This window comes from Furipterus horrens, unplaced genomic scaffold, assembly GCF_987537825.1.
Source record: "Furipterus horrens unplaced genomic scaffold, mFurHor1.1.pri manual_scaffold_3, whole genome shotgun sequence".
NCBI lineage: Eukaryota > Metazoa > Chordata > Mammalia > Chiroptera > Furipteridae > Furipterus > Furipterus horrens.
Genome location: NW_028327173.1, coordinates 11,029,334 through 11,053,577, shown reverse-complemented (window position 1 = coordinate 11,053,577; position 24,244 = coordinate 11,029,334). Strand labels below are relative to the sequence as shown.

The window sequence follows — 24,244 nt, the reverse complement described above, 5'->3', positions numbered from 1 at the left end:
GGTGAGCGCAGAGCCTTTATTGGTCCCATCGGGTTCCCGTTACGTGTCAGGCAGTAAATTATAAACAAATGCCTCCCATTTCCATTTCTGAAGGCATCCCCAGCCCTCCACGTTTTAAGGGTACATCCCCTTAAGTGGTGCCTGATGGGACAAGGAGGCAGGTGGATGCTGTCACCTAAAGAGCCTGCAGCCCCCACCAGCTGGCTGGCACCCACTTCTCCAGGCCCTGGAGCTAGACCAGAGATGACATGTGATGGACAGACGAATGGACAGACAGACGGACGCCCTAGGGGACTGCACATCTGGGCTCCAGGTCCGGTTCCATAAATTAGGGCTTGAGCGCTCTGGCCCAAGGGGAAGCGAGAGGGTGAAGAGGGTGCTTGCTGAAGAACAAGGCCTGGGCTGGGCCGGGCTATGGGTACAGCAGGCAGGGCCTCAGCCATGGGCTAAGAGTGCAGGGAGGGGCACAGCAGGTCCCTGGGCCTGGGCACGCAGGGAGTGTGGGACAGTGTCTTTGGCACCCTGGGGAGGCCAACCAAAAGCCACCCTACCCTGTCTCCACCCTACCCCCACTTTCAGCTCCAACTGCCTCCAATCCCGTTATGGGGCTCAGAAATGGGAGACTCAGCCACACCTGTGCAACTCACTGACTTTACAATCGCTGGGACCGCTGGCCAGGCACCGAGGTCCGGGCACTTCCTACCTCATTTCATCCTGACACTAGTACCACCTGCTAGACTCTGTGACCGCCCACTTTACATACGACGGCTCTGGGCTGCAGGGAAGCCATCAGCAGCGATCATGCCCGGTTCGCCGCAAGTATTTCCTCTGCGCCAGACACTGTTAAAGACTTTGGGGGGATTAGCTCACTTAAGCAATGTCGTGACTCTTATTGTTCCATTTATAGATAAGGAAACCAAGGTTCAGAAGCAGAGTGTGAGGTGGATCTCAGGTCTGGAGCAGGCACCGGCCTCCCTGTTCTCAGACAGATTCTCCGAGACCTCCTTCTGGGCTAAGGGGGTCAGTCCATTCAAGCCGGGAGCAACCTGAGAGAAAATGTAGTCCCACCTCATAGTCTTCCAGGCGAGAAAACGGAGCCGAGAGAGGACATGTGCGTGACTAGCCAGACGTCCCACTGGCAGGTGTCAGGCCCCCTCTCCAGTCCCACAGGCCCACAGACACTCTCAGGGTATGTCAGCAGACAGAGGAGGGGAGGTGACAGCAGGCCTCCACGGGCAGGCATCCCCTACGGTGTTACCAGTGTGACCACTGGTTTATCTAAGTCCCAAGGCCACGGACTTGAGACACAGGCTCTGCAGCTCCCAGGATGTGCTGAGTTCCTGCTGCTCCTCCTCCCGGCCCCCCACTGCGAGCCTGGAAGCAACGCCTTTGGCTGTAAACCCTAGGCTCAAAGAGTGTTCCAGACCTGGGAGGGGAAAGGGAAAGAGGAGAGAGACTGAGGCCAAGTACAAGGAAACTGAGTGGCGTCTGGCCTGGCTGGGTGTCCAGAAGCATCATTCCTTGGTCCCCTTGACACAGAAATATAGGCTACCAGCAAGATATGGCTTTGGGGCCCCAGAACTTGAGGTTTCAATCCTGAGTGACCTTGGGCTGGTCACACAGCCTCTCTGAGCCCCAGGAACTAGGAGGCAGGTGGGTGCTCACGCAATGCAAGTATCTGAGGAAAGGGCAGCAAAGGAGAGACCGCTGTCCCCCAGCTCCTGATCCCCGGCGAGGGCCCCCAAGGAAAACCGACACAGGTACTTGCCACATCCTTGTGGGCCCTGACTTGTTGCAGGAAGAAACCTGAGGAAGTCGGGCCGCCTAGGAAGAGACTTGGCTACAGCTGAGTCACTGTTTGCCGAAGTTACCTAAGATGTGTCTAAACAAGAACCAGCTACGCTTCTCCTCCAGGGCCTCCCAACACACCTGCTTGGCCCAAACCAGGACAAAGGCATGTGCCGGTTCAGGAATCATCCCCATCCAGAGAAAAGCTTACGTAAATGCATGCAAAATACCTGGCAAGGAGCAGGCACTCCATGAATGGGAGCCATTATTATTTTAACAAGCATTTAATGAGCACCTACTAGGTACCAGGTCTGTCTTCTCTTCTGACTTACAGATAGTTCCTGGTTTCTGTAGGTGAGGACTTGGAAGCTGGGAGGGTACAGCTCAGGCATTCACGTGCCTGGACCTTCTGCAGCTCTGACTCTGGGCCAGGGGTTTGAAACCCCGACCAGTTCACCTGAATCAGCTGGGGAGCTTTAAAAAAGACTGCCGCTCACTCTGAGGTAACGGTCTGGGGTGCAGCTGTGATTTTTAAACGCTCCCCATTGTGAATCTCCTGTGTAGCCAAGGCTGAGAACCACTTCCCAAGAGTTCCCAGGTTTTGCTCTGAATTTTCCCATCTCCATTCAGCTCCCCAGGCAGCCTGGTTAAGAGGTGGGTATGGGGTGGGGGGAGTCATGGAGATTTTAGAGGAAGGGGGAGAACTGGGAGCAGGGGAGGGGGCACAGGTCCCATTGGTCTTGACTCAGGGAAGAAAAGAGCAAAGATTGAACCTGCTCCATCCCCCGGTGCTGGCTGGGCTGGGGGTCCAGGGCTGGGGAGGTCATTTACAACATGTCTCTGCCTCTACCACATTCTCAGAGTAAAGAGCTCCCCACTCCAGCGAATGTGCCTCCTCACCCCCAGAACCTCATAAGTTATAGAAGAGAATGGGGGTGCGTTTCCTTAAGTCTAATCATCTCAGTCCTTCACCTGCATCCTTCAGAATCCATCTGCCAGTATTTGTGCACCGTGTGCTCCGTGGTTGATGGGGGTCTGGCTTTCTGGGGAAAGGGTTCCCTTTGGGAGGCTGCTGCAAAGTCAGGGGAGTGTGAAGACCAAAGCATCCTTCCTGCCCTTGCAACTCTGAAAGATACAGGTGAAACCCACTACAGAGCAAGCTTCTCCCCAGCCCTGCCCTTTCTGTAGGATTTTACTCTCCACCAAGAGCCTCTAAGTGGGTGTCACTACTCTCCCCCATGTTACAGATGGGAACGGGAACAGAGAGGTAAGGCAGCTTGCCCCACACACAGCTAGCAGCTGTGGGGTCAGGACTCAAACCCTGTACTTCTTTAGTTGCTAAGCTGGGGCATGTAGTTGAGGTCCTGCCTTCTTTTGACCTGCACCTCGAGGAAATGAAGTCAGACCAAAGGAGGAACTGCCCAACCTTAGTAGTCCTAGGCCCTTCGTGGAACCAGCTGTGGGATGTCTCGGGGGTTTTGTCGGCGACTCCTGCCCCCTAAGCTTACCACTGGATCCAAGCTCCCAGATGCCCCCACCACTGAGCAGTCTGAACTTTTCCCCAGGTGAGTCGGAGAGGAAATTCAATCCAGTTTGCTTTTCTCTGAACTTGCCAAAAGCTTGTTTGCTCTGAGAGGCCCGTGAGGCTTTGGCTCCCCTGGTTTCAAATAATTGACTTTCAAAGCCTGTCTTCAGGTGGAACGCTGCCACGCACCACCTGGGTGAAGGGGTGAACCTCTGAGGACTCTGTCAGGGAAGGAATGGGGAGATGTCTGGGCCCCATGATCGGCCAGGGCCTCCCACAGTCACCCCCGCACCCCACCAACCCCCTCCCCCACCTCGGAGCCTTCCCCACAGCCACGGGCTGGCATGAGTCTACTCAGATGGGGCTGAGATGGGCAAGGCAGGCCCCCTCGTACCCATGAGGCTATCCAGGGCAGCTGGCAGACAATGTGGCACTTATAGGTGTGTTTACCTGTGCCATGAGCCCCTCTGGGCCTTGAGGCCGAGGGTATGCCACCCCCAACCCAACAGCTTCTCTGGAGAACATGTGAGGTCCCACAGGCCACAGGCCCCTCAGGGTCCCCTAAACAGTCACTAGACTACTGTTTCGTGGAGGGCAGGCCTGAGGTCTGGGGCTGGCCTTCAGCCCTGGACGGCACAGCTGGGTTTTCTTCCCCACTAAATCAGACAGGGGTGGGCAAAAGTAGGTTTACAGTTGTTCGTATGGCAAATAACGTCGGCGGCGGCGGCAGCCGTCCATCTCGAGAGACGATGGTGTAGCTTCTTAAGAGTCTATCTGCACCGCCGAGAATGGCTGTGCAGTCCGACTCGGGAGTGACACGGTATCTGTCTCCTCCCGTGTTGAATCGACATCTTGCGATGACGCTGGAGTGTCCTCTCCAGTGAAGCTGAAGCTACAGAGCCTGGGCAGGGTGATATGGAGGGTCTGCTGTTGCCCAAGCAGCAGACCCCCCCTCTCTTCGCAGCTGAAGGGTCCAAGGGAAAGACGGAGTCAATACAGCTTGGCTTCAGGTGCACCGCAGGAGTTGCCGGTGTTGACTACAACGTCAAACCGCCTTAGGGACTCCGGCTCCGGATTTTCTGTCGGGGTTTACTCCCTTAGCCTTTCCCCTGAAGAGGTATGCCGCAAGGCAGCGGAGGTTTTTTGGAGTCAGAGTTTTCCTTCTCTGATGTGCCCTGACTGGAAGATCGAACCAGCGACACTTAGCTCGCAGGCCGACGCTCAATCCACTGAGCCAAACCAGCGCGTCCCGGCTTCCCAGGACTGAGGACGTGGGAGCCGAGGCGGCGTCGCTGACTCTGGGGAAGGACCGGAAGAGGCAGCCCCGGAACGGACGGGTTACAAGCAGTTTATGGCAAATAACACAGTAAGTAATAAATGATAATATAAGAATAAACTGTGTTTTGTACACAAACAAATGGACGCCTACCTTTGTCCACCCCTGTATTATTTTGAGTTGAATGGGCACAATCTCTGGGGATAAGGAGGTGCAAATAACCACGTCCTTTCTTTTATAGGAAACGTCACCATTTCTGCAGCTGCTGCACCACTGAGCCTGCCCACATCCATGTCTGTCTAGCTCTGAGCACAAGACATCTTGTTCCTTTTATGTCAGCCAGAGACCTGTGAAGGCTACGTGCCACAGGTGCGTTGTCCAGGCCACTGGGGTTGACAGCAGAGCCAGTCACAACCCCTCTCGGTCTTCCCTGATGACAATAAACATAGCCAGTCGCCACCTTTACCAAGTACTATGACTGGGCTCGGCTAACCCGAGTGCAGGCCTATGCCACCTCACCTGCACAACCTGCCTCTAATGGAACTCCACGGCGCACATGAGAGGCCCAGAGACAGGAGGTGGGTCCCCAAGGACACACAGCAGTCAGGATTAGAATTTGGATCCAGCTGCTCTGGAGCCTGGAAGCTTAGCCACTATCTTACACCACCATGTTTCAATTGCTGGAACCAAAGGGTGGCATCCCAGGCTTGGCCTTGTCAGAAGGCTGGTGTGTTCTCTGGGAAAGGAAATGCATTACCCTCTTCCCCCTAAGGATTTGGAGTTCACCTGTCATATGGCTGAGGGGACAGCATGTGTCTAGGGGAACAGTTCCCAGAACAGGGAGCTCCTGGCCTCTCCTTCCTCGTCTATAAAGTAGGAACAGAGCACAAAATGGTCCCAAAGTGCTTCCCCACCCAGGTCTGACACCCCATCGCTCACTGGGTGACCCTGAGTGACTGATGTCACCCTTCTGGCCTCAATTCAAAACAGGGGTGACAAGGCTACTTCACAGAGGGTGTGAGGCTCACAGCCTTGGAAGAGCTTTATAAACTGCAAAGTGCTGGCCAAAGGAGAGGCCTTTGAGAGCTTCACAAATGGACTTCCAGCATGGCTACCTCACCATCACCCGGGGAGCAGCCTGCCTCTGCCCTCCGCCGGCGCAGGCTTTGCCTCCCCGATTCCAGGTCACCAGCTCCCCATTTGTTATGCCTCCTGGCCTCCTCCAGGTCTGGAAGGCTCTCCACAGCTGGGAAGGGAGAACCCAGATGTGGCTACAGGCCATGTGGGGGCCAGGAGAGAGGTTACCGCTGCCTCAGAGGAAGGAGATCATCTTTCCAGCAAGACAGAATCTGTCCCAGCCCTGTCACCAATTAGCTGTGTGACCTTGGGCAAGTCACTTAACCTTTCTGGGACCTCTGCCCCCTCCATCTGTGAAAGTGAGAGGGTCACAGTAGATGCTTCCAGACCTGACATGTGAGGAGGGTCTGATGAAGGCAAAGCTTTTATTTCAGCCCCAAACCCCAACCTTAGGACAATGATCTGGTGTGAATTTCAGGATCCTCGATTGGGAAAGTGAATTATAGCCTTGGGATCCCATGTTCCTATTGCCAGTGGATGAGGGGCGGGTTTGCTCAGCCTCTGCTTCTTCCCCACTCTCTCTCATTAGGAGGGAAAAGGTCCTTGAAAATCATCTCGGATGGGCTGGGAGCGGCTGGCCTTAATTTCACATAACCCTTCCTGGCCTGTGGGGAGAATGTCAGCCCTGATAATCTGTCACCACAGCACCAGATAACATCCTTATCTGGAATCTGTCCTCCGAACTGAGCAGCTGTATTTCAGGATGGGGCCAATTCCTCCACACAGCCCAGAATATTCCAGATTCAAATTCCAGCTCAGCTACTTTCCAAAAGGAGGCCTGAGGTAACATTCTGCTTCTCTGGTCTTTGATCTTCTCATCTATAAAGTGGGGACAGCAGTGCCTCCTTGGGTTAACAGGTAAAAGTGACAGGCGTAGGGTGAGGCTCATTAGTTCTCGCCTGTCGGGTCCACAGTGACAAAATAACTAACAAAGTCGACACTGATGGGGCAGCCAGAGGAAGCAGCCTTGATGCATGAACTCTGTAAGTCTGGACCAGTGCCTATCACACAGGCTCACTTTCTCAAAATAAACATACGTACGGAAGGGCACGTCTCCCAACAGAGAAAGATCTAGATCAGACTCCTATATTATCCACAATTTTTAACTCTGGACAGTGGAGTGGAGGGGATAGCAAACCCTTTACTTTCTGTACTCTTCCAGTGTTTGACTTTTGTTCCCTACAAAAAGCATGTTGTTCTTGTGTAATAAAGAACTAACACAATGTTCTTGGATGTTAGAAACCAGGGTTTGTTTGTTTTCTAATTCCAAGCAGAAGCCTGACCTGAAGCTACAGCCTCTCTCACAGAGCAAGAGAATAAGTGAATGAATGAATGAATGAATGAATGAAAGAAGGAACGAAGGAGCCAACTGCAGAACTTCATAAGTTACTAATGTTATCATGTCATCGAATGTCAGCACATCTTTCAAGGTGGCGGGGGCGGGCTCATCATCTTCAGGCCCGATTTGAAGACAAGATTACAAAAGCCCAGATAGGATGAGTGGCTTGGCCAGGTCCTTGGTCACATGCTTCAGAAGTGCTCACTGGAAGATTTGGGAAATCAATCAAAGCCCTCCTGCCTCCCCTGCCACTCGGGGTCCTTCCAGCCCACCAGCAGCTCATGGAAGAGAGAGGCTGCTGCCCTGGCCCCTGAGGACCCGCTGTCCCCAGTGAATAGCCATCCTGTCGTCCAGCCCCAGAGCAGACCTCTGAGGATACGGGGGTGCAGACAGAGACCAGGCTGCGCGGGACCAGGAACCAAAAAATAGACATAGACACACTCTCCGGGCTCCAGGCAGCTTGCTTCCACCCTTTCCCTGGAAATGTTCTTTGATTTCAAAACAGGCTGGAGTGTAAAACCAATAAAGCTTCCTGTGCCCATAAACAAATAGGCAGCCGTTAACCTCCCCGCTCCTAGCGCCCTCCCTCCCCCCACACACTCTGATGCACAGTCAGAAGGCAGGGCTGAGTGTCATTGTCCCAGTAATTAATTAGGGTAATAAGGAGCTGTACTGAGCTTCAAAGGCCAGGCTGGGCCTGGGAGCCCCGGCCCCGGCCCCTGTGTGCAGCCAGAAGCCAGCAGGGGCACCAGGCCGGCTTCTGGCACCAGAACCCCCAGTCTGAGGACCTACTGTGCGCAGGCATAGCACCAGGCTCTTGGTATGAGGTGGGTGTCCTTCAGCCGACTTGACATGATAAGACCGAGGCTCAGGGAGCCCGCTTCTTGCCTGAGGTTACAGAGGAAGGGGAAAGGCTAAACGGACCCGGACTGCAGCTCCGTGCAGGCTTCCAGGAGACCTGGAAGGAGAGCCTTTGCCTTCCTTCCCATCAAGATAGAGGAGGACTGTGGTCAGCGCAGGTTTGGGTGGGCCACGGTGTTGGTGGGCGCAGAGATCGGAAAGTTTCTGCAAACATGCACAGGAGCTGCATTTGCAGACATGCAGAGAAATTCATTTCCACCTCATGGCTGCCAGAGCCTGCATCTCCCGCAGCCCTGCGCCTCCCCCCCTTGGTCACCTCTCACGCTGGATGGGGGTATCTGTTTGCTTGCCTGTCTCCCCACCAAATAAGGGGGCCCTGAGGGCAGGGACGCTCCTGCATTGCTCTCTGCTTCACCCAGCACCTGGCATTTAGCTGGTACTCAACAAAGACATGGATCCGCTGACCTCCGAGTGTTAACTGTTTAAGTTGGCAATCACCCCCCCATCCTGTGTGCCCTGATTGAGCACCTTTTCCTTTTCCTCTTTTTCCTCCAGCGCCATTGAGCTCCTACTACTAGGTTCCTGGGAACCACTCACACCTACGTCAGTTTGCAGCACCCTTACGACAATTCTACAAGGACAGTACGTTTAGCTTCATTTTACAGGTGAGAGAACTGAGGGTCAGAGAGAGGACATACCTTATTTGGGGGAGTTGGCTGCCCACTTCTTCTCTCCTCTCCCCACCCCACTTCCACTGCCCCGCCGCTGGCCACCTACTCCCAGCCCAGGACAGGCCCCACCTCTGAGCCCCTTCTGTTTTTTCGCTCAGGATTCCTGAGCCCACGGAGCCTGCTTGTTTATAGCCCTGCCTGCCCTGTTGCCTTGGGCCCAGCTCAGGTCACCTCTCGGGGGCCAGTGGGAGCTTTTGAACGTGTGAAATACAGGTTAGAGGGGTCAGGGGTCACAGCCCTCCCTTGGGGGAAGTTCGCCTTGAATCATCCATGAAATAGGGACTCTTTTCTTGGGGGGAGGAGGGAGAGCCACACCCCGCACCTCTGCTCGGTCTCTCTGGATAAATCTGGAATCTGGATTTCCCGTTTTCTTCCCTCTAACTCTGTCCTTAAGCCAGAAAACAAAGTAAGAGGTCTGCGGACAAGCAGAGAAGAAATGAAGGGAGGAACTGAACATCTGTTGGAGCCCCGCTTTGTCCTGAGCAAATCTGGATTTGAGCGGCATCTCCTCCATTTCACAAGTGGGGTGATGACACCCCCCCAAAAAACCATCCAGCCGGCAAGTGGCCAACATACGACGAGAACTAGGGTTGTTCTAAAGCAAAGGGCCAAGCTCCTGCTGCCAAATGTGACTCTGGGCCCCCCACCACGGAGGTCTCATCAGGGGAAAGGGTGCCCCAGGTACCCACGGGAGGACAGCCCACTCAGCCACCCAGCACCCAGCACAGATGTCCAAGTCCTCCCCAAGGTAACACCGCGCCTTCCCTCCCACCCAGCCCGTTACCCCATTTGATGGCGATATACTGGGAAGGGTGAGCAAAGAGACTTGTCCTGCACCACAGGGAGTAGGGTGACTGACCATCCCAGCTTGCCCGAGGCTGAGGGTTTTCTGGGACATGAGATTCTCTGCAACCAGGACAGTCCCCACCCCCTACCCCCACCAAGGAGGGAAGGCAGGATGCAGAGACCAGGCCCCCTCCCACCCCTCAGACGAGAGTGATTTCCTTGTGCCTTCTCCTGGCCCTTCCCTCGCCATCACTCTCCCCAGTTCTGAGCCACCAGGGAGAGCGGGCACAAACACCCTCCCTGGCCTGGCTACCAGGGAATCCTTTAGGACAGTGAAGGTCAGTGATACAGGTCTGACTCTCCATCCCGTGATCATTAGGGACCCTCCCTTTTCAGCCCCCTTCAGTACCCAAATGAAGACAGGTGTCAGATGGGGAGAGAGGGGGAGGGGGAGGGGGAGGAAGGGAGGGAGGGGGATTGCCTCGATCCTTAGCAGAGGCCTGGTTGCCCCGCTCCCCTGCACCGCTTATGTGTCTCAGGGAAGTTCGGGATTTAGGAAGATTTATTGAGCACCTACTCTGCATCCAGCATCATACTGGCACCAAGTAAGATGTAGTTAACTAGTCCTCACCCTCCAAGAAAGTTCTTTTCTGACACAGGAGATGGAAGCACAGAACTAAACTCACCAGGACAGTGAATCGGCAGCACACACACACGTACACATGGAGCATTTGTGACACACGCACACACATACATGTGTACACAATCCCCATCCTGTTTAGAGGGAATTGGGGGTTTCCCCCGACTGTGGCTTATCTGAGCCCCAGCACCCTCTCCCTCAGCAGCCGTCAGCAAGAAAGGTATCTCCCAAGGCTGCTTCCCGTCCCAGCGCCCCCGCCAGATCTCCCACAACCTCGCTCAGTCCCACAACCTGGGGTTCAGGCCTCCCGACCATGTTGATTCTCTCTGAGCCAACCGAGTTACAGCCACATAACTGGGGATAAGATGTACTGTCTGCCTCAACCCCTGTCCTGAGTGCAGCAGCTGTAAAACAGGGTGAAGCTCGAGCCAGCCAGGCCTGGGGACACTTCCTTCTTGGCTCACTTTGCGGTCTGTATCTTGGGGGGAAATGACACCTACCCTGATGTAAAAGGCCACATGAGCGATGACATAGTTCAGTTCTTACCGCAGCCCCAGTACACAGTATGTAGTCAATAAAGGGGGTGCTTATGATGAGGACAGACAGGAAGACACAGAGGAGAGAACCCCTGTCTCTCGTCCAGAAACACTCACCCTGGGGTCCCCTCAAAGGCACAAGCAAGCTGTGCTCAGCAACATATGGCTGGAGGACCGCTGGGGGAGGGGGCAGGAAGGACGGAGGAGGCGGGGAGTAGGGCAGATGGGGGCAAGGAAGAGGAGGAGGAGGAGGAGGAAGGGTGTATTTAGCAAAAAAGAAAAACCCACACAAAACACAGAATTCCAGCCGATTATTCCTCCCGCTGCAGATGTACATTAATGCAGGCGAGGTGGGGGGCGGAGCTTCGGGCTAGGGAAAGAGAAAACGCTGGCAGTCCTTTTAACAAGCCGTTGTCTGGCTTGATCTTGTCACTCTAAAGAGGGCCATTGAGAGGTATTCATGCGTCGGCCCTGGGGGGACAAAAGGGCCCAGTATATATACTGACTGCTCAGTTGCCTGCGGGCCTTGGGGCCTTTGTCTAACCTTCCCTTAATAAACTTTTGGGAAGAGTTCATCAATCCGCTTCAATAGCTGATGTTCTCATTTTCAGAGAGAAAAGAAAAATAGCAGAAGGCCGGCATGGGTTGGGTTTTTCTTTTTTTTAAAGAGTCATTCTCAACAAGAAGGGGAATGGGATGGGGAGGGGGAAGAGAGCCCGTAGACACCCCACTTTAAAGGGAAAAAGAACCCATCACAACTACAGCCACAAATCCTAAATGGAAGCCCAGACAAAACGGCTATTCATGGGGTCTGAAGCCGGCCGCCATCGGAGGGTCTGGGGCCGCTGGAGCTAGTCCCCTTGGCAGTGGCAGGGAAGGCTGCGTTCTTCCTGCAGGGAGTCGGGGCTGGGAGGAGGCCTTTCTTAGAAGGAAAGCGTGGCTTAGAGCCCACAGCCGGCAGGAGCCCTCCTCCCTCCAGCTTCTCTTTTCCATCTGGGGTCACTTGGTTTCCTTGCCATCGGGTGGCTTTAAAAATTACAGGTGTTTTTGTATTTTTTAAAACCAAGGGCAGAGGAGCCTGTGGTTTCCTCCTAGAAGTAGTTTTTCCTTCTCTAAATGAGGCTTCTGCTTCTAAGAACACACGAACCTTCACCGTTAGGCTGGGGGGTGGGGTTCAGTCCCCAGCCCCTCTCCTGGAAGCCTATACCCCACCCCACCCCCGACTCACTCTACAGTGAGACTTAGACTATACCCTGGTGGTCCATGCAGTATGGTGAGGAGCGGAGAAGCGGGTTGAATGGGGGGAGGGACAAAGAAGAAAGGATATTCCTAATATTGTACAGTGACAGACCCTGTATGTGTTAACTTCTCACCACATTCCTTTTTTTAACACGCATTTATTTTATTGTACTCATTATACACTTGGGGAAACTGACGCTCAGAGAAATGATCCCTGATCCAGAGTCCCATAGCAGGAAGCTGAGGTCCAAAGCCAAGTCTTACCAAATCCAAACTTCAAAGTTCTACCCCTTACGATTTAAGATATTATAAATCGTAATAGCTACCAGTAGTTGCACTCTTAAAATGCGCCAGGAGTTGTTATAAGTGCTTTATGCACATTATTTTCACGACAGCCCAGAGAAATGGGTCCTATTATTAGAATACCCATATTACAGATGGGGTGACCGAGGCACAGAAGTTAAGGAGCTGGCCCATGTCTGACAGCCAGGGGGGCAAAGCCAATTCTAACTCAGGTCTGGGGCTGGGCCTCAACCCCCATCCTGTTCTGCCTTTGATGAAAGGCAGATGCAGGAGGAAGGGAGGGAATGACCAAATGAATCTGACTTCTGCCCCCGCCAGGCCTCAGAGGTGGGTCCTCCCAGGGCCTGGTTCAGCTCTGCAGTGAGCTGAGCGTGCATACACACACACACACACACACCCTCTCCAAGTCTCCCCAGTGGCTCTAGTTCAATGTTTTACAGGCCTAATGAGTGTTGACAAGTTTAATGAGTTTGTTTTAAAGAAGGGAGGGGGGACCTGGTCAAGTTGAGATTTCCGAGTCAAATGAATTAGTGGAGGCCGCCAGACTTCGGCTGACAGGCCTGGAAACCCTCCCATGGACTGCAGCCTTGAGCCGTGGACCCAAGCTCCCCTCAATGGGTCCTGGGCCCCATGCCAAACACTGGGGGCTCCGGGGGCCTCTGAGTGGCCCTCGGGTGCCTGGGTCCCAGTTGGAGCCCAACTCTGTATCCTGCAGCCCCCCTCCCAGCCAGCCCACCCTGGGTGGGCCCCCCTTCTGCTGGACTCTCCTCTCCCACTGGGTCCCCAATGAGAAATTTGATTCAAACCCAGTTTGGCACTTGTTTGCATATTGATTGCGTGGTAATTAAGTGGCTTCATCTGCGGAGGGGACGCGCCACCTGCATTTCTCAGCTTCCCAGTCATGGGCTGGGACTGGCCACAGACCTTGTTCTGACCATGCAAAGTGGAATCCAGGGAGACCGGCTTCTGGCGGCTAGCTGGGAGTGAAGCTTGTGTTTACTTAAAATAAGACTTTATTTTGGGGGGTGATGAGAGGACTTGGGAAGGAGCTTGCACAGACAAAATAGCAGAGTTAAAATTAAATCATCATCATGATACCCAAAATAAAGGAATATGTACACTCTGGCCCATGTCACTGGGACATGGGAGGCAAGAGCAAAGCAAGGTTAGTTCTCTCTCTGGCCCCTCCTGAGCCACCTGGGGGCTGACCTGAGTCTTGCACCCGAAGCTGGCGAGCCAGGATTCAAACTCTTCCTGCCTCTTTGTCCGGCCCTGGTCTTGGGCAAGTGACTTAACCTCCCTGAGCCTCAGTTCTCTCATCTGTAAAATGGGATCAGAAAAACCTGTGACATTCACAGGGTTGTGGAGCTTAAGGAACCGTAGCCTGCATATGGCAGGTCCTGCACAACCCCGAGTTTGCTCTCCAGAGCTGCACCCCAGCTGGAAATGAGCATGATCTCTCTGATTATTCGTCGTCGGCGGCAGCCGTCCATCTCGAGAGACGATGGTGTAGCTTCTTAAGAGTCTATCTGCACCGCCGAGAATGGCTGTGCAGTCCGACTCGGGAGTGACACGGTATCTGTCTCCTCCCGTGTTAAGTCGACATTTTGCGATGACGCTGGAGTGTCCTCTCCCGTGAAGCTGAAGCTACAGAGCCTGGGCAGGGTGATATGGAGGGTCTGCTGTTGCCCATGCAGCAGACCCCCCCTCTCTTCGCAGCTGAAGGGTCCAAGGGAAAGACGGAGTCAATACAGCTTGGTTTCAGGTGCGCCGCAAGAGTTGCCGGTGTTGACTACAACGTCAAACCGCCTTAGGGACTCCAGCTCCGGATTTTCTGTCGGGGTTTACTCCCTTAGCCTTTCCCCTAAAGAGGTATGCCGCAAGGCAGCGGAGGTTTTTTGGAGTCAGAGTTTTCCTTCTCTGTCTCTGATTATTACAGCCTTGCAAATTCACACAAGCTACCTTCCGGTCCACGCAATGGGGTTTGGTTTTTTTTCCTCTGCTTCCCCGGTAGCCCGTGGTGTTCTCAAGTGGGAGCTGCCACCCTTACTGATCACCAGGAGGAAGCGGGCACGTGGAGACTGAGGAAGGAGAGAGACGTCGCATCCCTGGGCTCTGGTCTGCTTTACGATGTTGTATTTTGTCGTCCATTAAGAACAGAGTTGAAGCTGACCCATCTCGGGCTGGGTCATGCGTCCAGCTGGGATTCCAGGCTCCCTCCTTGGCTCTCTCTCACATGTGATTATTTATTGGATTTTTCCCCTGGGGGTGCCTCTCCCCTTTTTTAACTTTCCCCTAATCCCTGGTCTAAGGCAGTGGACTCGTGACAAGGGTTCTTTCTAGTGAGAATTTCTCAACAGACTCTGTTGTCCCCTTCCAGCTGGGAGCATCAGGGGTGGGGGGCCCCAGATGAGAGCAGGGAGGGGGATGGGTCACTCCAAGTCCAGCCGGCAGGTCCTGTGACCCACCTCTCTGGACAGGGCTGTGGTGCCTCTCTGGCAACTTCTTCACTTCCTAGGTCTCCCCATTGTTCAAGGCTGAAGCCAGCTGCAGGCCTTAATCTTCGGCATATTTGCAATCCACCAAAAGAAAGGCCCTCGTGTGACAGGGCTGGGCTGGGGGCCCGGGGAGTGGAAAGGGGCTGAGATGCCAGAATGAGCATGTGACCGCACACACGTCCGTCCTCCAGGCCCCTGACCGAAGGTGGCAACACCTCTTGCTGCTATTTAAACCTTCTGTTGTCACTTAAAACCTTTCTTAGGGAGCAGAGGAAAGAGCCTGGATTTTGAAGTCGGCCCTAGTGGCCCTTGCTGGCTCAGCCACTTGCTGGCTAGGTGACTTCGGGCAGGTAACTTGATCTCTCCAAGCCTCAGTTTTGTTCTGTAAAATGGGGGCAGATACATTCAGACCGTGGACAGATGCACTGGCCTTCACCTGTGCAGAGTGGCACTGACGTGGCCCCACTGGCACACATATCCCTTATTCTCCAGCGACACACGGGGGACGTGCACCCCTTAGCACCAACAGAGGCACACCTATATCGACACAACTACACACACTTAAACACACTCACACTGTATATCACAAGGACAAACCCCCACACACCAACACCAGAGACAAAGCTCCCTGCCCAATCCAACCAGGACCACTTCCTTCCTGACTCCCACAATACGATTCCTTGGCCATGTGCACACAGTACGGCTGCAACAAATACACACAAGAAACAATGCTCAGAGATCCCAACATCTACCTTCCAACACACTCCCAAGGCCAATCAAGATTTCTCAGTTCATAATCTCGCCCGCAAGTCAAAAATGTGGGCATGAAAGAAAACAATTCAGCGGGTCCTCTTAATGACTCTTCTGTGAAGGACAAGCCCTCCTCTCTAGAGATAGGGGAAGCCACTCCCCAGGGACATAGGACCCTGTGAATTAGTGGAAGGCATGGCAAGGTCAATGCTGGAAGAATTTGCTGACCAGAAAGCCAGTGTGTCGCAGCAGTGTGAGTCTGTGGCACCTGGATTCAATTCCGGGCTCTGCCACTTGCTGGCTGTGTGACTCCAGGGAGCTGAGCAAACCTCTCTGAGCTCCGCTTTCATTTGCAAAATTGGGATAATAGATACCCAGGGGCAGGGCTGGGGAGTTGTAAGACGAGGTGTAAAGCATCTGGCACAGCAAGAGGGGGACAGGTTGAGTACAGGCTTCCAATGAGACTTACGTGCTCATCTGTGCCCAAAGACCCACTTGCTTGTGCCTCAGTTTCCATATATATTAATGGCCATCTTAATCATCCCTTTTCCAAGGTGCTCTTGGGAGGATTTCATGAATTCATTCTTATAAGGCACTTAACCCAGTTTTTAGCACATGGTCAGGTCTCAATGGGCTATTCTCTCCCAAGGAGGGTCATAAATGATTGCCTCTTTCTTGCCATCCAGGGCTCAGGTCCATTATCACCTCCTTTGGGCAGGCCTCCCTGATAACTCATCTACCATCGCTTCCCAGCTCAGTCACTTTCTGTTTTCTTAAAGCCCTTGTCTACCTTCTGAAAGTGTTTTCCTATTCATGGATGTGCTCATTGCCTGTCTGCCCAAAGGGCATAAGCTCTGTGAAACCAGGGTCTTGTGCCGTTCAGGCTGTATTTCCAGCCCCTCAGTGTTCAATACATTGTTTCGTGAAATAAAGTGGGAGTTCTAACTCCACCTTCCTGGGGCACTGGTGTGGCTGGGGAAGAAGGATGGTAGAGGTCGCAGGTGGAAGGGCTCTCCCTTCTCCTCTGGCCCTTCCCTCCCTACATACACACCCCTCCCTTCGGGAATGGGAATGGGAATCCACACTGCTGACCAGGCTTTTTGCTGTGGCCTGGGATTCTCTGGCTGTTTCCTGCCAAGGGGCGGGTGGCCTTGATGGGTTTACCTGGGTGTTAATCCCTGGACAATTCTCCCCTGGCCTGACCGGAGGGCCAGCCTCCATTCTTGTCCTGGGTCTAATTAAGCGCCTGAAATGCCACTCCCCCTTTCAAACCTGGCTGCTTTTCTCAGGGGCAACGCAGGTAAAGCCCAGCCTACGCTTTGAAGCAGAGGGGGCCTGAAGCTCTGGCAGGTGCATGAAGGAGAGGGGGAAGGACTGATGGGCCTGCGGGGAGGGGAAGGGCTTCTGCCTGCCCCTCCTCAGAGAGGACAAACACCTGCAAATCTCCTAACTCAGGATGAGTCCTAGGAGACCCAGGAAAAGCTGATTCCCTGCCCAGGGAAATACTTAGATCCTTCCACATACACAAGATGGAGAATTCTATTCCAGGGCTTTGTGGTCACCCTTGAAGCCACTGTAACCCTCAGGTTAAGTTCACATGATGCCACTTTAAACCTATGCCTATACCTGCCCTGACTGGTGTGGCTCAATTGGTTGGGTGTCGTCCTGAAAAGCGGAAGGTCGCCAGTTCTATTCCCAGTTAGGACACATGCCTCGACTGAGGGGTTCCATCCCCTGTCAGGGCACATATGACAGGCACCTGGTCAATGTTTCTTTCCCACCTAGATGTTTCTCTCCCTCTCTTTCTCCCTCCCTTTCCCTTTCTCTAAAAATAAAGAAATAAACAGCTTTTAAAAAAAATTTATGTATCTAGATAGACAGATGGACGGACAGATACAATATAGATGTAGCTATGTAAATGCAGACAGCTGTACGCCTCCCAAACTCAACAAGATTACCCTAGGGAAGAAGGATTCTCAATTTTAACATTATATACTTTTCTCTAATTTGAAATTTCACAAGCATGTACACTATTTTTGTAATAAATCTTTCAAAAACATGTGACAAAATGATACACACACGTTTTAGAGCCCCTTCCTGTCAAGAGGGACAGTGTGCATCTGACTTGGGGACTTCTCATCTTAGAAACCTTTATGGGTCCCCTCTTCAGCACCAATTACTTTCAGGTCTTTTATCTCAATGTCACCAGGCACTTTCTGTGTGCCAGCCACCTTTTCTGAGTTTGAACTCACTTGTCCCTTTTGTGATTTTTATCCCCACTGGATAGATGAGAAGACTAAGGCTCAGAGCTCAGAGCGGTGAAGCAACTAGGCTTGCCCAGGGGACCGGAGCAGGGAGGCAGTGCCTGGCTCACTGATTGAGTCCAGCCTCTCATGTCCCTGAGGCTGCCTTTAGATATAAGCAGAGCTGAGATGAAAGTGAGTATCTGGCAGGGCCAACCCCAGGGTGTGGGCAGGTGCTGGGGACAGCAGGAGAGGTGGGGGGGCTTGCCCTGTCAGCTCCCTTGTTCCTAGCATGGTGCCCTTGCAGATTAGAGCCCTTCAGGTGACAGTAATAATAAGCAAGGGACCCAGCCACTCTGGAAGAATGTTCCATTCTTGGTGCCTGGTTTAAGAGCCTGCACACCAGGTCCCTGTCCTGACTCTGCTCTCCATTTGCTGTGCAACACAGAACAAGTCCTTTCCCCTCTCTGGGCCTCAGTTTCTCCATCTGTAAAATGGGTATTGCACCAGACCAGTGGCTCTCAACCAGGGCAACTTATCTGAAAGCCACAGTCCTCAGATGTCCCAATGAGATAACGTACTCAAGTGTGCTAGCTTTGCAAAATCACCTGAGTGACTTCTGGGCACACACACACCCCCCCCACCGCCACCACCCTCCTGGCTCACAGGCCTCTTCCTCTCCCACACACAGCACTGACTCCTCCTTCCAGGGCCATGCCAGGATGGTGCTGCAACCCAGCCCTCAATGAAGGTCAAAAAGGGGAGCTGCCTCTCCTGGTCACACAGCTATATGGGCAGGTAGAGCCCAGTGTCTGGAGACCAGCCATGCCTATTCTCCAAAGAGACCGCCCAGCCAGGAGAGAAAGTCCTCTAATCAGTTGAATAGAAGAGGAGGGGGAATCATTTGTCACCAGATAAGCAGTATCAGCTTATCTCTGAAGACCAATAACCACAGCCTGGGGCTCTGATTCCAGGCGTAAACAGAGAGTCTCTCTCCACCCCCTCCTCTAGAGTAGCCAGAGTAGCCTCCCATAGGAGGTGATTCCAGCTCCTTCCTAGGACAAAGCCCTGTCTCACTAGCCTCCTCCAGCCACAGGAAGCACGCTGGTTTTTCTATCTCTGATGCATACATGCCCAGAGTATCAGGGCTCGAAGGATCCTCACCCGCGGCATCACCTCCTGCTTGGAACCCCAAGGTGCCACAGAACACAGTTTGAAAACCACTGGGCTCCTCACGCCCTGCCATTGTTCAGACAACGGGGCAAGGACCAGAGAAGTTAAGTGGCTTGTCCAGAGTTACACGGCAGTCAGTGCACTAGGCAGGGCCACTCTGTGGGCCGTTCACAGGAAGCTCTGAATTCCAACCCCAGCCACCACGCTGCAGTCCTTTCTCCTCTGGGCTTGATTTTTCCTTGTTGCTAAAATGACTTTTTCCAGAAGATGAACAGACCCCTCAGAGGGCAAATCTGTGGCATCTGCCAAACCTGAAGATCCCAGTAGATGCCCATGAGTGATGGGAATTGGGTGGTAGTAGGGGTGACTGGCCTGAGCCACAGCCCCCTCTGGACCTAAGGATCCAGGGTTCATGAAGGACAGGGCGGAGGGTGCCAGGGCTGCAACTGCAGATGGGACGAAGGAGGGCAGCTGGGCTGTGTCCTTCAGGCCTCTTAGGGTGAAGGCATTAGGGTCCTGCCAACCCTATTTCCTTGGGCTAATATCTGTGCCTCGGTCCCCCCCTCTGTGAAATGGACCTTACAGGGGGTAACGAACTGTGGCAATGGACAAGGGCCATACCTCGCATCGCTACCCTCACCTTCGAATTCCTGGAAGCAAGACTTTGGCTTATTTTGCTCCTCTACCTGGGCAGCTGCGAGCAGGCCAGTTCTCTTCGCTCTTTGGCCTCACTCATGCTACGCCCTGTGGACCTCAGCTCTTCCACCTGTAATGACCAGATGACCACTAAGGCCCGTTGGGACCCCAGCCTGGAAAGGAATTCTATGGTTCCTTTCATTGACCTTGTAGTCAGCCACACACTCCGCACACCTGGGCATCAGGTGGGGGGAGTCTAGGAACAGCTGCTTCCCTCCTGCCTCCCCTGTCAGGCCGGGGCTGCCCCCTCCTTACACTCCTCCCCTCACCCTCTGCGCCTTTCTCTCTCCCTGTCACAGCACGCGCCTCTGAGCTGGTCTCTCCACACCTCCCAGTGCATTTTCTGCGCAGGCCATCACTCCCTTGCTGAAATCCCCTCCTTGGCTCCCCAGTGCTCTCGGTATAAGTCCTAACTCCGTAACTCCGCCTAGAGGAGCCATGGCCTGGACCCTAGGGATATCACCCCAGCACAGCCCACGCAAAGCAGGGCTTAATACAGAATTGTAGGATGAACAAACCAAGGGCCAGAAGCTTTCCAAGCACTTCCAAATCATCTCATCACGGCTGGGAGTACCTCTATTTCAAGGGAACGGAGACAGTTATGGCGGGGGGAGGGGATGTGGTGGCGGTGGGGGGTGTCACATACCCTCACCTGCCTCCTTTACACCTGGACGATGTTTCCACCATCTCCTTTAGTCACCACATAGTGCTCATCACCACCCCACCCCACCCCCGCCCTTGCACTCTGCTCACCAAAGCTGCCTGGCCTCTACCTGGGAGGGGGTAGAACTCATTCAACAGTGGCTGCTGGGCCCCAAGAACTGGCTATTTCAGCCTTCTTCCCCTGGCCTTCTGCTGAATGAGGAGCTGCTCACAGGGGCCACTTACTTCTTTCAGGTAAGGAAGGATGCTATTCATTTGCACACGGTTGAGCACTTGTCCTAACCACACCCCAAATATAGTGATCACTTAAGAGATTTACAGCCCCTATCATTTCTCAAGTCATAGGACAGTGGTCTCCAGATGGAGAGTCGAAGGGATGGGAGAGGAATATTTACGCAGCTTTCAATGTGCCCTGCACTTTGTGTAGTTATATTGACTCTTCCCAAAGCACTTTGAAGTTGTCATCCAGGCGACCAGTTTGCAGACAGGGACACTGAGGCTCTGGGGCACCTCACTCAGTTACCCACATCTTTCAGGCTGGGGGACAGGGTAAAGCTCCTCTCTCTCCTTCATCCCTGTCTCCCTGCCCCCAACACAGGCACTTCCTCTAGAGCATCTCAGAGGAATTGCCACTGCGCGCCAGTCGTCACTGATCACGGATCCTCAGGTGGCCACAGCTGGGATTTTGGGGGACATCTGGACCCAACTCCTGGGGTTCACAGAAGAGGAAGGGAAGGCCTGAGAGCCAGAGCCCATGGCCAAGTCTGGAAGCACAACTACAGATAAGCCTGCTTCCTGGCTGTAACCTTCTCCTTTCCTTCACCCTCTCCCAGGAGGCAAGGACCAACCCTCCCCTGACCCCCAACCCCAGCAGGCCGCAGGGCCAGCTGACCCAGCAGAATCTCAGCAGACGAAGCTCTCTGCCAGGCCTGGCTTCCCCTAGCTGGGAGCTGGGGTTTTGTTGTGGGGTTTTGTGCGTCCTTGTTTTGTTCAGTCTCCCCGCCCCTGCCCCCCTCCGCTCCCCCTCCGGGCTCCCAGCGCACCGGCTCTTGACTTCATCCACTAAGTCAATAGCCTGGGCGCGGGCGGGCCCGCTCCCCCGGCTCCCCCTGCCCTGCACCGCCCCCCGGTTTTCTTCTCGGGATAATGGGGGCTCTTTGTGGTCTAATCAGCCTCCTGAGGGGCCTGGAGGCCGGGAGCGCTTCCCCCGCGGCCGTCGGTGAAAATGAAAGCGGGATTAGGCCGGGGCCTCGGCCCACAGCATAGTAAAGCGCCACCAGGCATTCGCCCCTTCAAAGCCCCTTTTGGGGGTTTGGTTACTTTATTTCTAAAGTTGTTTGTATTTCTAAAGTGGCCATTGAGGCGCGAGCGGGGACTCGGCCGAGAGGGCGGGAGGAGGGAGGCTGCAGGGGGAGGAGGAGAAACTCGGAGCCTCCCTCCCCCACTCCTTGAACCCGCAGACAGACCAGTTCCCAAATCGCTTTCCCCCGCCCTTATTGCTTCCTGTCCCGGATGGGAGGAGGGGCCCTTGCCCCGGTAATCAGGTAGGAAAACTTGAGGCTCCCCAATAGAAGATGGGCTCCCCGGATTCAAAGCTACTTCAGCAGGGAGGGGTACAGTGTTTATAAAGGGGGGAGATGCAAAGGGGCATTTACAGCGGTAATCACCCGCGGCGCATAGCTGAGCGCACCAAGCTAAACCTTGGGCGTCGCCTGTGCAGACCACAGAAAGGAAAGTCCCGACCCAACACAATCTGACGTCCGGAGGGAGAAAAATGTAGCCTTACTTAAGAAAGTTCTAGAACCCCTTTTCTTAGGACTCTCCCAGCACTTCTAATAAGTCCCAGAAGCACTAGTGCAATATTTCAGAATTTTCCCCAGCGCCCCAAATGGGAGTGAGCGGGCAAGGATTTTGAATGTTGGTATTTGCAGGCAGCTGGAGGGAGAATGGAAGAAGAGGTATAGCCTGAAGCCGGGGCAAAGAGCAGAGGGAAGGGTTTCTCTTGCGTCACACATACATTGGCGTTTCTATTTACTATAGGACTTTTTGCCCCGGAAGGATGGACCCAAGCTCAAGAAGTGCAGGCCAGGAGAAAGTCCTAATGATGGGGAAGGCTGGGGCAGGTGGGGGTCTCAGGGCAAAGTGTGGGGGGCCTCCTCCCTCTGGACCAGAGGTATCTGGGGTGTTTCGGAGGTTACAACACGAGAGATAAGGCACTTCTGCAGGCCTCCTCTAGGAACTAGAATGTTCCAGGAGGTTCCTCAGGGCTCCCGCAACCCCTATCAACTCTGAGTTGTCGCTTTGGAGACAAACTAGCGCTTGCACCTGATTTTGGTGTCCACGCAGCCCAGATAGATCCAGGGCAGACCCCCAGGACAAGTGTCCAGGCAGTCAGGGCTTGATCTGAGACCCATAATCTCCCCCGCAACAGTATACACCCCACAAAACTTCGCCCGAGTATCGCCTTCTCTCCACCTTTCCTGGTCACCTAGATTCTCGGTATGAACCCCAACCCTGCAGCCACAGTGATCCCTCTCCACCTGTCACCCTTGCTGAGGCTTGGGACTGTGGAGAGGGCCCCATGGAAAGGCAGCCGCTCACTGGTCTGGGGCTCCACTGGCATCTGGGTCCCACTGAAAGGACCCCAGAAAAATTCAGGGTGGAGTTTTCCAAGCTACGACTTGCACCCGAAGCCCCACCCCTTTTTTTCTGTCGGGTCTGGAGCTTCTTTGATCTTAAGTCTTTTTAGGGATTCAGACAAAGAGGGCAGTCAAGGCGAGAGGCTCTGCAGACCCGAGGCCTGCAGCACCGCCCTCCTCTGCTCGCTCAAACTCCAGGCGCTGAGAAGTCCTGGCTGACGCCTGTGGCTCCCGAGGTCAGGTTGGGGGCTGCCTGCCAAATTCAGCCCCTGCCCCAAACACATCCTGATGTTGTGCTCACACACACACCTACACACACACAACACTCAGACACCCAAACACCAGCCTGGCAAGAAGGCAAGCGCACTAAGACATCCAGGTAAACACCACATAAACACACATACCAGGACATGTTTGTTGATTGTGGGCCTGTTTAATTTCTGAGTCAACCAGCTGACTGAGAACTCTTATGAAAGCAGTAACCTGTCTCAGGTATTCCTGGACACTTAACACAATGCCTGGCACATAGTAGGTGCTCAAGAAATCTGACCTCATTAAAAAAATTTCTTTCCTCTCTCCTCCCTTCCCCTCCCCTTTCTTTCCTTTTTCCTTCCTTCCTTCTTTCCTTGGGACAGACAAAAGGGGACCTTAGTATTTGTGCTTATCTTTGCATGTAACAGCCTCAGAAAAGACCCTTCCAACAACCAAATGGGGGTAGGGGTGGAGGGTAGGAATGGGTTGTGCTGTCTTTTTGGAAAGGGGAGGAGGCAATAAGGGCCAAGCTGAGCATAGATAGACTCAGCCTCATACCCTATCCACTACCTCATCAAGGGCTTCTGCTTCTGAAATCAGAAGATCGTCAAGAATACTGGGGTCACCAAGAAATATGCATATGTGGAGTTCTTAATGGAGTGTGGCTCCCTAGAAGCCCAGAGACCTCTTTATACTGTCTGCAAAATTCTGCTTGTGTGAACAAGTATGAATGACCAGTTTCTTAGGTTTTAATCTGATTCTCACAGGGGTTCAGCATCCCCTCAAAGGATAACATCTTTGTCTTAGTTCCATTCTGTGGTTTTCCATGGGAGGAAACTCAGCCCAGAGAGGTTGATCGAGTCCCAGATTACATTGCTAGTGAGTTGGGGGCTGGATGCACATTAGAACTCTGACTTCCTGGGCTCCCCACAATGCACCTTGCCCCTTCCAGATCCCTCCAGCCTGGAATGGTTGGGTGCCAATGGTGATGGAAACAGAGGGCCAACTGAAGAAGGAATCGCCCAGAAATGGTGGGTGTGAACTGGCCCCAGCATAGCAGGAAGCCTTCAGCTCATTCTAAGTGCTAACTTTAAGCTTACTCACCCTCCAGTCTGCAGTGTCAGAAGCTGGGGAACAGGGATGGCGGCCTCTGCACCACCCTTCCCAAA

At 53.7% G+C, this 24,244-nt stretch overlaps 1 protein-coding gene across 3 annotated transcripts in view; it reads right to left on the bottom strand.

Moving 5' to 3' along the window:
• PAX7 (paired box 7) overlaps nucleotides 1-24,244 on the bottom strand; it is a 95,206-nt gene that overhangs the window by 58,803 nt on the left and 12,159 nt on the right. Inside the window, exon 5 of one of the 3 annotated variants that reach the window (XM_090271467.1) lies at nucleotides 13,384-13,389. The exons of the other annotated variants lie outside the window; for them this stretch is intronic. Coding sequence (XP_090127593.1) covers nucleotides 13,384-13,389 — 6 coding nt within the window. The remainder of the gene's footprint in view (nucleotides 1-13,383; nucleotides 13,390-24,244) is intronic. 3 annotated transcript variants of the gene reach the window in all.